General features: G+C 39.9%; 1 protein-coding gene across 2 annotated transcripts in view; it reads left to right on the top strand.

Moving 5' to 3' along the window:
- Positions 1–15,000, top strand: part of GTDC1 (glycosyltransferase like domain containing 1) — a 170,106-nt gene that overhangs the window by 138,271 nt on the left and 16,835 nt on the right. For both annotated transcript variants that reach the window (XM_066553885.1, XM_066553886.1), the window contains exon 8: positions 14,552–14,661. In XM_066553885.1, the coding sequence (XP_066409982.1) occupies positions 14,552–14,661 (110 nt within the window). The remainder of the gene's footprint in view (positions 1–14,551; positions 14,662–15,000) is intronic.

The raw sequence follows: 15,000 nt of genomic DNA, 5'->3' as shown, positions 1-15,000 counted from the left end.
TTTTTTCAAATGCCACTGGGTCCAGGCAGGCATTTACTAGCTACGGGGGCAGCAATCAGTTTCTTCAAAATTTACTGTTCTAAGCCCATTAGAGTTCCAGCGCAGCAAGGCTCTCGATGGAAATCGAAAGCGCCTGCCTTCATCTGAGGATGCTGCATGCAAATCTTCCAGGCTGAACTCCTACCCTTTAGTGTTAGGATGCTTTAGCAACTGGTTTATGTAAATTCACTCATCAAAAGGGACGGTTTATTTTTAATTGATGAATATGAATTAGAAAATGAAGACACTGGGCTAGCATTTACTGAATAGATGAGCATCCTCAGCCCACAGCCCAGGCACAGGTGAAAACAAGGGGCTGGAGCAGCTCCTTTGCCAGGCAGAGTAGCCAAAAATAAGCACTCGTTGCCTTTTTAGAGGCAAAGGCATTGCGTGCCTTATTCAGGCATCAGCAGTTAAAAGCATCCCCTTCTTGGGCCTAGCTGAGGCTCTCTGTAAGGAGCACTAATTTTAGCCAAGTGTTGTAATGTGTGAGGAGGTTTTTGTGTGTCAGACATTGGCAGTGGGATCCTGCTTGCCTTCCAGCACCAAGCGCTTGCAGATATTGTCCTATACAATAATGCTTAATGACCATTGTCTACCATGATGATTTACATGTGGATTTCATTTTGGGGGGTGGAAAAAAAAAAAACAAGTAGGAAAGGAAGAATTTTTTTTGTGTTCCTGTGTTCCCCCTTCACCTAACACAAAAGACCTTTGGCTAAAAAACCTTTGTGAAGCCTTGCTGCTGTTAGAGAAAGCATCTCTGACTGAAGTGATGGTGACCTCATCGTGCTGGGGCTTAGCAGGGACAGCCAGCACCCTGAAATATGTCATTAGCCCCAGCACTTCTTCCACTGCCCGCTTGGAACCACATCCAAATCCAAGGTGCCATTCTCTAGCAGTTATGTTCTCACTTTGAAGTGGTGTTAAAATGTCTGTGCATGAGAAGAGGTGCTCTGAGGCGCCCCTGCCCCTCCTCTCCATCCCCCTTGAGCCCGAGCCTGGCAAGGACTGCAGTGTGCCACCTCTGCCCACACCAGATAAATAACTGACAGCATTTTAGCAGTGTCACAAGGTTCTCCACAGAGTAATTTGTTTCCTCCTTCATCACCAAGCCTTAATGTTTTCTTATAAACAGCTATAGCAAAGCCCTGCTAGCAGGAATGAGTTAGGCCAAGGATGTGGGTAAAAGGGGTGGGTTTCTGAGCTGACAAAGTCTGTGCCAAGGAATTACTCTTCCCTTTGTGTAAAGAGAGCAAAATTTTGGTGATTTATGGACAAGCTTCCAACATTTGATCAGAACTTCGTGGTGTCCCACAGGTTTCAATTGCAGTGTGATAAAATGTCTGTTTAGAATCATGGAATACTTTAGGTTGCAAAATATTTCTAAGGTCACTGATTCCAACCATGAATCATCATGTCCAACTATACAGGACATGCTGGAGTGAGTCCAGAGGAGACCATAAGGATGCTTAGGGGGATTGAACAGGTCTACTATGAGGAAGGGCTGAGAGAATTGGGATTGTTCAGCCTGAAGAAGAGAAGGCTTCAGGCAGACCTTAGAGCTCTTCCAGTACCCAGCAGGGCTCCAAGAGGGCTGGAGAGGGGCTTTGGCTAAGGGCATGGAGTGACAGGATGAGGGGGAATGGCTTCACAGGGACAGAGGGCAGGGTTAGATGGGAGAAATTGCTCTCTGTGACTGTGGTGAGGCCCTGGGAGAGGTTACCCAGGGCTGCCCCATCCCTGGAATTGTCCAAGGCCAGGTTGGATGGGGCTTGGATAGTGGAAGGTGTCCCTGCTTATGGAAGGGAGCTTGGAACAAGATGGTTTTTAATGTCCTTTCAAACCCAAACCATTCCCTGATTCTCTGATAATGGCTGAAGGAAAAGTGTATTAAGAAGATGACAGGGACCAGTGTGGCATAATCCTGTCTCTCCCCCCAAAACTACCCCACCAGCATTTATACATCCATTATTCCCTCTCATTCACCTAAACTTTATGTTTTTACCTTTTCCCTGTGTGTTCTGTATCATCTAAGCAGTTAAAGATCTGATAAGAGAAAGTTGTCAGAAATCAGTTCTCCCCGTAATTGCACGGGTGTGATAAAAGCTCACACAGGGAATCTGCAAGAATTTACACACACATGCAAACAAATAGCTGCTGTCAGTTCACATGGAAGATCAGAGATGGCCATTATCTCGTGTCAAACCTACCAGTGTGTGACAAGATTGTGGGGAGGAACATGGGGCAGGAGATACGGGACCACAAGGAACAGTGGTGGAACTCATGACGAGTAAATTCAAAAGGAAAAAAAAACCCCAAATCTAGATTGCAAAAACTATCTGAAGGTTTCTGGTCTAAGGGAAACCGGTGTGTTCAGAGAGAGTTCTGTGCCCAGTTATCTGGTTTTAATGTAGAGTATCATGAAGAAATGAGTGCGTGGAGGACAGGCTGTGCTGTACCAGCATGGGGCTGCCCAACATGAGACCCTGGTCCACTTCACTCAGGAGCAAGTGCTTGGAAAGGACTTGTCTCAGATGGGGATAAGAAGTAAGTGTTGTGCCTTCTGTGATGGGGCAGCTCTTCATCAGTGAGCCAAGCATGAGTCCTTTGCAAGCTGCGAGGGAGAGGAGCCTGGAAAGGGATTTTTAATACTATTTTGTATTTATTTTATACATATAAATATATATATATTATAGCAGATAATTAATATATAACATATTATATATAGATGTATATTAAAAACACATATATTGAGTAGTAACTTGTTCCTTTTGGCAGCACAATACAAGATTTGTGTAGTCACTGTTTGAACTCTCAATTGAAAACTATTTCCTATAGAGACACTTGAGAATACAGTGACTCGTATTTTCCTCATGATGCTGAATATTTTGGACCCAATCTTATCCCATCAAAATGCAGGTGTGGCAAGACAGCAGAACAGGAAAGAAACCTATCCAGAAATCACATTTGAGTACCCAGAGATGCCATTAGGCTCAACATTGTGAGCAGCCTGCAGAGTGCACGTAGATATGGTGAATAAATAGGGCAGACTGAAGACAGAGACTTTAGATACAAGTGTTTGTACAGTGTTAACTAGAAGGTACCAGATAGGATAAAAAGTCCACGGGATGTAAAATAACAAATTCAAAATGGGAATTTTTTATCAGTGTCCAAGGAAAGCAATCCAGTATTCCCAAGGAAAACAGCACTCACCAGAGCAGTGACACTGCTGGCACGTGGTGGATGAACCACTGCCATGAGCATTCATGTAGACGTTCAGGTGGAAGTTGATACCTTTTCCTCTTCCACATGTGAAAATAGTCTAACTTCACATTCCTGCAAGGTGGGGTAAAGTTTGGGAACAGATACTGTAGTCACAGAATGATTTAGGTTGGAAAAGACCTCTTGAGGATCATGGAGTCCAGCCATTCACCCAGCGTTGCGTAGCCCACCACTAACCCATGTCCCCTGATGCCAGATCCACATGGCTTTTAAATCCCTCCAGGGATGGTGACTCTAACAAATAACAAATAAGAAAGTGAATGAAATAATCTGAGAAGTTCACCCTTAAATGGAAACACAGCTTGGAAGTGCCCATTCTTTGGTTGTTCATTCAGTGATGCCTGATCTTGAAATGTCTTCCTGCAGCAAGGGAATTTGAGGCACTGAGCCCTTCCAGTGGAAGATGTGTTATTCCTTGATCACTATTTTAAGAGCTTTTAGAAAAGTCCAGCATGTGCTGAAGGTGTGAAAGTTCTGCTATAGTGGAAATCTCAGCATCAATTTCTCCCTTTTTTTTACAGCATGTTTTCTCAAAGGGCTGTAGGCAGCTTATAGTCCAGAGGAGCAAGCATCTCTAATTTTGATACTGGCAAAAAAAGATGCTCTGTGTTACCTTTGCATTCTTCAGCTGAGAAGCTAGATAGAATTTTGAGTAGTTTGTTGTGTTTATAGTACAGGTAGAACCTCAAGTAAGTGTTCCAAGAGCCTATGAGCATCTCTTAATTTCCTTCCTACCTGCTCTCTGGTTGAGATATGGGTAAACAGAGACTCAGAAATACCATCTTGTAGTCACAAACTAAACAAAAAACTACAGTTTTGAAAATTTTATGACAATCACTCCATGCTGAGATGGAATGGCAGGAATTAAGTGAGGGCTGTAATATTCACCTGTGAGGCTCTGAGAACACAAGAGGAAACAGCCTCAAGTTGTGCCAGGGAGGATTAGGTTGGAAATGAAGAAAAAAAATCCTCTCCCAAAGGGCTGTCAAGCTCTGGCAGAGGCTGCCCAGGGCAATGGTGGAATCTCCATCCCTGGAGGGATGTAAAAGCTGTGTGGGTATGGCCCTTGGGGACATGGGTTAGTGATGGCTTTGACAGTGCTGGGGAAACAGTTGGACTCAATGACTTTTGAGGGCTTTTCAGATCTAAATGATTCTGTGAATCTCTGACTTTTTAGCTTTCAAAAAAAAATTGCATGTTTTTCTGTCTTACAGAAAGATCCACAGAGGACAGTGAAGGTGTTTGGGTTTGAGTGGTGTTTTTTCTCCCTTGGTTTCAATTGCCTGGGCTCCTGATTAATCACTGAAGCAACATTTGCTCTGTTGGCATCAGCAATGTAGGAAAGGAGAGGGGAACTATCTCAGAAATACAAAGAGCTGAGATATTTTGTGATCTCTTCCCACTCAAATGTATCCTTCAAATCTCATTCCCTCAGTCGAGGGAAATAATTTCAGTTACCCTGGTCACAGTAGAAAGCAGCCCTCTTTTTGAATGCCTTTTTTCATTAATGTAGATATGTTTCTGAGATGAGAAACGATGTTTCTTCTAATTACGGTTACATGTAGTTAATTTCCTTTTTTTAAAAGCTCAGTGTGAAAGCCAGTTTCCTTTAAAAAGGGAGGGGGGAAGAAAAAAGTGATACAGCTGATGTTCCTGTTGCCTTAGCAACAGATTTATTTATTAGGGTCTGAAATGACATGAGTTAATATACCACATACCTGCTGATCGGCAAACTCTCCTATTTCAGCTCCAGTTGACAATTAAGTCCTGGACAGCTACAGCCAGGGGTTAATGTTACTCATTAGGAGAACTAGGTCATTACTGGGAAATCAAGGCACTTAAGGCAGCATGGATAAAATACAAAATTCAACATCTCAAGGAGTGAGGGTTTTTATGTTAATTAACCTTATTTTCCTTTCATTAAAAAAAAAAAAATCTTTCATATATGCATATGACAGTGGATCAATTAATTGGGAAAGGGAAGAAAGAAAAGAAGTAAGCTGTAGTTTACTTTCCTCTCCTAGTTGTCTTCATTTCCTTTGGAAGGGTTTCATTATTTTATGGAAAATTCTTATGTCTATATGATGAGTAAAAAGGGTATTAAAATTAAGAAGGGAATCATCATGGAAATCAGCTTTACCACAAGGGAATGAGCAAATAAAAGCCTTGGAAATGAAAATAAATAAGCTTTGCTAATACCTCACCTAAGGAGCCGAATATAAGCCCATCAGAGCTTGGAGATATTTAGAGGTACGTCTTTGCTTCTTTATTAAGCAGTTACATAGTTATTTGACCTTCAGAAACTGAAACTTTAGAGAACTAATTGAACTTGTTGGCAAATATTCTATTTACAGGAAGCTGATCAGTGGCGTAGCCAACAGTAACCACTGTAGTTAGTAATTGGCTTCTGATTTCCAGGAAAATTAAATATATTCTCTGAAAGTTTTATTAAGATATCTGAGTGGGAGTTTTAACTTGATAAGTCATAAGTGATTTAATAAAGCTCTCCTGAAAGCCTTTATTTACTAACTTTTAGCAGGCTTCATTTTGATACTGAAGAACTTAATAGGCTGAAAAAGAATGGTATTAAAATGAAACTTTTTTTTTTACTCACTGCTTCCCCAAATGCGCTTGGTTCTTTCACTTCCGCTAAGCACTCTATTTTCTTTTCTGTATTTAAGCTCTGTGGCCCAATTCTGCTTCTTATTGTGCTTAGATCAATTTTCACACAGAGAAACTTTCCTTCAAATCCAGGTTGGATTTGGTTTGGAGCAGCATGGTCTTGTGGAAGGTGTCCCTGCCATGGTAGGGTTGTTGGAATAAAATGAGCTTTAAAGTCCCTTCCCACCCGAACCATTCCATGATTCTGTGATGCTGGGATTCCCTCTGTGCTATCCAGATGCTCACAAAGCAGCCACTTCAGTGACATCCTCCAGAGCCTGTTGGAATAAATGCTTTAACCACGGTTGAAAAACCCATTTTGAGTTAATGTAAGACCACAACTGCATCACCTGGACAGTTGAAGAATATTTAGGCTTGGAACAGATGCATCACAGATTGCCCTAACAGCTCCAGTAGGCTTGGCTCTTTTCCTTTTCGCAGGATGGGAAATTCATTTTATGGTGGATTTTTTTTCCCTCCTGTATAATTGTGAAACCCAAGTCTTTGAGCAGAAGCACATGTGAACAGGTGGGATTGAGGAGTCCTCTCAAGGCTTCTCCACCTATGCCTCTCAAAGCAATCCTTTTCTACTCCATTCACCCAATCTTTTGGGTGAATGGAGTAGAAATCAAAGGTTTTGGCTTTTTGAACCTTATCCTTCTGTCTTTGCCAGGCTCAGTTCCCTGGGCATCTCCTCACACATAGTCTTGTGCAGCAAATTTGCATCTCACTCATTTCCAGTTCCTCAGCCTCTCTCTGTCTCCATCCCTGTCTCTGCAAAGAACCTTCTACAACATACCCTATTAACAGTTTGCACTTTTACTAGGTAATGTTGTGTTTGTGCTTTTCTTTCATCTTGTTCTTCATATGTTCTGGAAAACTTTGGCCAGGATTTTTCTAGAAGATGATAGTCCAAGATAAGTCTCAATTTTGAGGAACATCATAGGCAAGGGCAGAAGAGGTTTTGTAATCCAAAGTCCCCAGCAAATATAGCAGATGGTGCCACCAGCCCCCTTTGTAAGTCACAGCACCCCGGACCAAAGTATGGGAATAACCTTCAAGAGACAAAAATCAAATATTTCATAAGGAAGTGATCCAGTATTCCTCCCTATTTTCACCAGTAATAGGAGGGTTATATTTCTTCCATCAAAGCTGTTTTTAATTAGTTTCCTCTCCTTGCCGTGCTACAACCGTTCAAGTCTCTTCTCTTCACCTTCTTCTCCTCTCTGCTCTCCTTTTTTCTATATTTTCATGTTTTTCCCCCCTCTCCCTGTGTCCTCTAATTGCTGTTTTTTCTCAGCTGTGTTTGCGCAAACCTGACTCAATGCACTGGGTTGATTCCTCATTCTGAAAGCAGGAGATTTGGAGTTACTTTAATCTTGCTGAATAATGAGTTTCAAGCCTTGGTGCCAAGAAAGTTCCTGGTTGGAAGCTTCTTCCTTGGAGCTCCCAAAAGGATGAGTTATCTCGGGTACCTGAGCTAATTCCTCTCAGGGTATTACTCAGTGAAGAGCAGGATATACTTTTTGATCCAAGCAGGGCACCTGGTAGAGTTTTAAGTAGCTGTAGCTTGGTTGTGTGAATCCATGATGGAAATCAGAGAGAGGCCATGGGGTCTTGTATGGTGGGATCACCATTCCCAGGAAAATCTGTAGTAATGTAGTTTTTTTGTAGTACTTTATATATAAATTTGTATTTATGTACACTTTCTGTTCTTTCAAGGAACTACTTTAGTAGACTGTTATCCACTTATATTCATAACCATCTTATGATTGCCATGACATGAATTTTTTACCTTATTTTATAGTTGAATTGCAGTAGGATATGTTGTGTAGGGTTATTAGGGCTGTCAGGGTCACTCAGATATTTTATGGCCTCCAAACAACAGGAAAACTTTTTGTTCTGTCACCTTTGGAACACTAAAGGAAGTTAATTTTATTTTATTTTTTTAAATAAACTCTTTGGGGTAGTCCATAGCACTTACAGGGTTTTGTTGCAAATTGAAATAAAGTGTTTGGGTTTTTTTAAATCTGAATTCTCTACTTGGGAACAGCCAGACTGGCCAAGCTGGAGTAAAAGAAATGCAAGGCACTGGAATGAAAGTGCATTGATTTTTACACCAAGGTAACTGAGACCAAATGATGGTCTTTGTCTTCAAAGCTTAATCTCCCTTTAGGAAATAAGCAGGAGGCTCCATGACTGATGCTGATCCTGAGATTTCTTTGGTTAGGGGACATGCAATATTTTATTTTGAGTTTTTTCTTCATGAGTTGTGAGGGGAGAAGAAGAATCTAAACAATAAACTCCCAAGGTTCTTTCTTGTTTCTTTTTTTATGAATCTCTTGTAGATAACAGGAGATAGGAGAAAATGCTTTTCCAGCGTAAAGCAAAATGCCACCCATTTTTCTCAGGCCAGCAATTTGAACAAATCAGAGGGTAAAATACACACTCCTCACTGTAAATACGTCATGGGCTCTAATAGAAAATAAAACACTGTATTTGCCAGTCCTGTTTGGCTGCTTTTTGCCTCTCCAGTGCCATTTTTTAATTCCTTGGCTTGCAGAGGTGTTCTGAAAGCACAGGCAAGGATCAGGACCCTTTTTTGCTTGTAGGACCTATAAATTGCCAGCTGAAATTTATTCTGTAGGGTCCTTTTTCATGCAGAAATATTTTCTTCTACTTGACTCCATTTTCTGTGAACTGAGGGGGTATTAAATATTGTGGTAACTTTTGATGCTGATGATGCCAGACAATGTTTAGAGGCACAATTACAGCAAAGACATTTTGTAGAGCAGATCAGCTGAAAAAGAAAACTCACTGGACTTAACTACATATTTGCAGTCTACCTCAACCTCATCTTGGAAATGTAAAAAGATGGAAAAATACTGTGATAAATTGAATAAATGGAAAGCAATTAACTTTTCCTTCATGTTTGCATTTTCATAGTTATTTCTTTTTTCCCTGTTTCTTTTCTAATTGTGCTTTCCTGGCAGTAACATTTGCTTTTTTTGCATTTATCATGAGCATTGTTACCAGAATTTGGTATTAGAATTTTAATTTTTTTTTATCCCCTTTTTTTCCTCTCATAATCTTAACATAGAAAATGTATATTAAAGTCATTTGATTTGGGAAAGTCTTCTGTCCTCTGTGAAAATATTTCCTGGAATGTATTACATTTCATGTACTGAATAGGCTTGTAACATGAGTCCTCTTCTATAAGAAGAATATTATTCTACTAAAGTATTTACTGACTGTGATTCTCACCATATTTCTGTAAATGAAAGTTCCTTTAAGACCATATCTTGCAGATGGGGAAACCTGGGCAGGGCTGTCTTGTGGGAAATCAGTGTCAGGAAAAGACCAGAATTCTGCAATTCTCTGTTTTGAAGGCCAGGTTTGTCTTTTATGGCCACAATTCTACTTTCTAACATTATTTGATTTTAATAAACCTGTATTCAAGTTTTTCTGAGCTCAAGATTTAATGTGAAATATCAAAGTGTAATACAGTGTATAGTATAATAGAGGGAAAAATCCCTGACATTGTTCTTTAGATTCACTTTGGATGAAGTGGAGCCTTGGTTTTAATTCTGTAGGGTGTGTGGAGGTCTTCTATTTACCCTGTATTTATCCTTTTCCTCCCTGTGTTTGGATATGCCATACTTTCTTAGTTTTCACAAGGAATATTTTAATTTTTAAATATTTTTTTTCTCTTCTTGTGTTTTTCTTACTCTTTAAATTGCTTTACCCAGTACTCTGCCTTCTTTGATACTCATTACTTCACTTACCCCCAAAAAAAGGATCAATGTCATCCACGTCAAGGTCTGTGTCTTGGAAACCTCATTTCCTTTATTTTTAATTATTGATTCTGTGCTCATGGACTTGCCCAGCCCAGCCTCACATGTTCCCTGTGCTCTGCTCCAGCCATGCTGGCTGTTGTCCCCTGTCCCCTTCTTTTCTCCCAGGATGTCTCTTGGCTCACCAGTCCTTGATCTCCACGATTGCTGCCCAGCTTCATCAATAATGAATCATTCTTCACTGGCCTATTTTATCAGCTGTTTTCTAGCATTCATTGTAGTCAGGCAGAAATCCGTCTTTTACCTCTTGGTAGATGTCCTAACAAATTTTAAAATACATAAAATTAAAGTCTTGCTTCAGCTTCTGAGGATTTTGTGCCATTTCCCACCTTTGCCCATCAGACATGAAGGTGATTTTGGGGAATCAGGAGGCAGAAGGAGCTGCAGCCACTGTGAACTCCTTGGATTTAAGGCACTGTACAAAGTGAAATACAAATTGTGCCTGCACAATTTAGGATTCTCTCCCTCTGAAAGTCTCCCATGCTAAATGTTCTAAGATCAACCCTTTTGATATTGCTTTTGTAACCCTTTCAGAATGTTCAGCACCTTAATGGTGGGACTCCATGGTCTTCAAAGTGCTTTCCAGCCCAAATGGTTCTGTCATTCACAGAGATGTCACCACAGGGCTGTGGCTTTCACAAGCATTACATGGCATTTATGGAATATTTTCTCAAATATTAAGACTTTTTCCCCTGGTTTTGCACTTTTTTAAAAACTGATACATGCATTAAACCATCTTTTAATATGTGTTTTTAATAGACTGCATTTATTTTCCCCCTTTGAACAAGTCCTTCTGCTTTTCCACAACTCTTCCACTTCTTAATTGCATTGCTAGTTGTGCCTTCCTCCATATCCTAAATAACTGTGATTATCACCATGTAGGATAAGTTTACATAGACTTAAAAAATGAAACTAAAGTCAGAGAAGACCATATGGGTTTCTTACTGAATTTCACCCAAATTCAAGAGATGAATATTCATTGAATAATGTAAAGGGCCAAGTTCTGCTTTTTCTTTTTTTTTTCCTGTTTTTTAATAATGTGTTTCACATCACTGGTTAGGGATGTGGGTGACAATAACTCCAGTTTAGGTGGTCTCCATGTACTCTCCTTCCAGTCCCAGCAGTAGGTAAGGCTCAAGGGCTCAGGCTGAATTCCCAAAATCCCAAAAGAGCAGAAGGGTGTTTTGGAGAATGTTGCCATTGATTGTAGAGAGGAGCATCATCATAGTGCTATGAGGTTGCTTTTTACGATTACTTTAGGCTGAAAAGTGGGATGTCAAGTCATCAATTAATCCTGACAGCATCCTTCTGTGGTGAAAAAATAATATTGTCACACCCATTTTATGGCAGAAAATCTAAGGCAGAGACAATAATGGAGGCTCAGTCGTGGTGGTGCTGCTCCCACCACACTCCTATTCCCGGTTCAAGGACACTTCTCAAAGTTTTCTATCAGAAAATTACAAAGGGAAGTCACTAAATCAGGATGAACCCTGGGCCACATCCCCCAACCCAGATCACTAAACCTCAGCCATTTCCTAAGAGAGATTTCAGATGTCTCTCTTAAATTGTGGGTTAAAGTCAATAATAAAAACTCCTGGATAACAATGAGAGCTTTGAATATGGAGATTGAACGTCTCCAAGGCAGGGCACTCGAACCTGAGCACAGGTGTGGTGTCTGTGCCTGTTTTGTGGCATTACATCTGTAGTTTGGTCATTCTGTTTTTTTCATGTTCTTAGGATGAAATTTAGAGCATCTTCATACCATGCCTAGTTCTTATTTTTCCTTTACTAGATGCATATCAAATCAAGTGAAAATACAAAAGCATTTCAAATACCTCAACTAAACAACAAAGCCAGACCCTGGAGTCACATTATATTGATTTTTCTCCCAACATAATATCTTAAAAGAAAAGTTTGCATTTTAATATCAGGCTTTTATACTGTTTTGCAGTTCTTCTTCAGGAAATGGAGTATATATAATTAATACTGTTTAATAAAGCTCAAAAATGCAACAGATGCAGCCAAAAGTGCACATCATTTTGAGCAGATCTTTACAGAACAGACATTCCATATTGTGTTCATCTTTTTCCACGATCACTGCTATGGCAATCTGGTGTGTTTAGCAGTTGTTGCTGAGTAAGGCAGACTGGATTGTATATGATTTTTACCATGTCAGCCAAGAAACAGAGCTCTCTCCTTTTTGATGCAGCGAAGAGGTGGTCTTGTACTATTTATTTATTTCTACCAGGATCAGTGTATACCTTCGGTATTCTGCAAGAATAATAATACACTGCAGTCTGTAGGTGCACAGGCCAGGAGGTTTCTGGAGGTCTTTAATGAAAATAAAATGCTTGTGGTGTGGAGAAGTCGCAGAAACTGATAGAGTCACTTAAGATGAGCTCCCAAACAGAAAAGCTACAAGATTCACAAAATGTGTCATTAAAATCTGGGAGTGTCACCTAAAAGGGAAACATTTTATACTGGGGATGGAAAGAGGATCACCTACGGCAGAAAACCCGCAAAAGAGGCTCCAGTGCAGAGGAAACGTTTCCCCTTTCAGCATTCCTTCTGGGTGCCAAATTTTCCTTCTGTTCTTCCCCACCTATTAAACAAAGCTGCAACTTCCAATTCCTATCAGTTTTCCTAAATATGTGCAGCTTATGTGGCTTCGCCGAGCTGTAAGGCTCCGCGTTCTCCTGCCAGCTCCTTGACAATGTGGCTCCAACAGCATCCTCCACTTTTGGCTGCCTCTGGGACCCCTGGTCTCTTCTGGAAAGCGAGAGGGAAAGCATATCCTTTGCTGGAAGGACTTTTTGTGACTGCAAAGCTGATAGCGGGGCTGTGAAGAGCTTGGAAGGATCCCTGTCAGCGTCGTGGCTGTCGAGTCTGTCGGCTCCGCGCGCGGGGACGCGCCGGTCCGCCGGCACGAGCTGAGCCAGGCTGGGCTCATGGCATCACTCACAGAGCACACACAAAAGCCTGTCCAGGGGAAACTGAGGCTCAGGGGAAACTCCATCGTGAATTACACCAACTCCCAGCATTGTAGAAGTTCTCCTTGCAAGCATTCATAACGGTGATGTTCTCTTCCAGCCAAATCCGAATCCCCGCGATCCCATGTTGGCTCTTGGAGCTGGGCATTTGGAGGGAGCTCAATACTGGCAAAAGTTTCTGCACAGAAGTTACCTACCAGAAACAGGTGGCTCTTTTAAGCATGAGGATGCAGCAAACTAATAGTCAAAGATCTGGGATCTTTGCAAATGGGAGAAATCCACCCTCCAAACCAGTGCTTGCATCCACTTGGGTTGCTGGAATTGCCGTGAAAACTCCTGGTTCACAGATGTGAAACAAATTACAAAGCTTATGCAGTTACATTCCTCCTTATTATTGGGAACAAAACAAATTGGGGGATGGAGGATTTCTTAAAGTGATTATTGTCTGGCTTTATATTAAGAAAATGTGTCTAATTCTAAAAAGTCTACAATTCCTGGAGGTTTCTCAGCCTAGGGAAGTCACATTAATTATAAGATTAATTTATTTTAATTCCCTAAACCAAAAATATTGACTGAATGAGAAATTAACACGTGTAGAGCTGCAGATGTCATTTGGCTTCAGATTTCCTGAATGATATAATTATTAATCTTTCATATACTAGTGTGAGAGACCTACAGATTCCATTCTACAAAATTACTCTGTGAAGAAAGACACTAGGACAGCTGAGATATAGATTTTTCCCTCAATACAGGAAGGAAAATGGTGGAATTTTCTAAATAATAAATAAAACCAAAATATTTTAAAGGCATATGGTGCACATCTGTTGAAATACAATAATTTAAAGCAGAGTAATTAAATGCAAGATATAATATTCACCTTAGAGTGAGGAAATTATCTCATTCCATTTTTAATATAACTTAAGGAATTTGGGAATTTTAAATCATTTGTGAAACCTTTTGAACCTTTCATTCTGTGCTAGTAAAGACGATAGGTTGGAAAATTGGGGGGTTAATTTATTTTTAGATAACCTAACTTGCATTTCATGCCATTGAGTGTCAGACCCATACAAACCTTTAATATTATCTTCAACTGAAATTATAACTAAGTACAAGTTTCTATTATTCTGTTTTAATTTACAGTTAACTCCTTAAAAATCTAAAGGTAGAAAATGCCTCGTGGTAGTTTATTCCTTTCTTTACCCAAAGCACTGAATGGATAAAAAGCTTTTAATGAGTATAGCTTCAATTCCTAAAATTCCAGTTTGAGAAATCCTGTAGGTTTAGGAGAAGTTTTTGTTTAACCTGTTTCTCCTGAAAAAAAAAAAAAGGAAAAAAAAAGAATTGTAATGAAAGTTATATGCATATTTTTCGACAGGGAAAAAAAAAAAACACCTCTCTTTTCCTACCCATTTCTTAAATTGATTTTGTCTTCAGGTAGGTGCTCAGTCTGTCTCACTTTCAAAGCTGATAATTTGAAGAGTAAATGCATTGTTTGAGGACAGGAAAGAGATAGGGAAGAATCTGATGAAACTGAGTTTTGATCCCAAGTGCTGTTGAGGAAAATGTTCAACCATGCAGGAGAAGCAAAGAGGGAAATTATTTGAATAAATTCAGTCCCCAAAAGTACAATTTTAGAGGAATAGTGTTTTGGTAAATAAAAAACATCCCATAATTTCACAACTAAATGTAGACAATGCTGAGATAAATTCTGTTTGTTTTAAGGGAACATGACAAAGATCCTGAAACTTTCTTTAAAGTCCTGATGAAGCTGAAAGAGCAAGATCTGCCTTTCCATGTGTCCGTCCTCGGAGAGACTTTCAGTGAAATTCCAGGTACCCTTCCTTTTTCCTTTACTTTAAAGTTACCATAGAGTAGATACTTTCAGAAGTAGTTTTCATTTTTGTATTTTTTATCTTAAAGAATGTGCTTAAAATTTTCCTAGTTGTGAAGCTAAATAATACTGATATATTGTAAAATTAAAATTATTAAAGACAGTAAGCATTTTTTTATTTTACTTGGCAGGGCAAGACCTTATTTATGACTTGTGGTTCAGTAACACTTCTTTATTTATTTAAACAGAGAGATAGGTGTGGATGATTGGATGGTTCAGATAGGAAGCAAAATCTTTCAGGTCAGGGTCACTCATATGAAATCCAGACTGAGATTTTAGC

The sequence above is a fragment of the Molothrus aeneus genome, chromosome 7 (assembly GCF_037042795.1).
Source record: "Molothrus aeneus isolate 106 chromosome 7, BPBGC_Maene_1.0, whole genome shotgun sequence".
NCBI lineage: Eukaryota > Metazoa > Chordata > Aves > Passeriformes > Icteridae > Molothrus > Molothrus aeneus.
The sequence above is the reverse complement of the archived record's forward strand: the minus strand, read 5'-3'. Positions and strand labels throughout refer to the sequence as shown.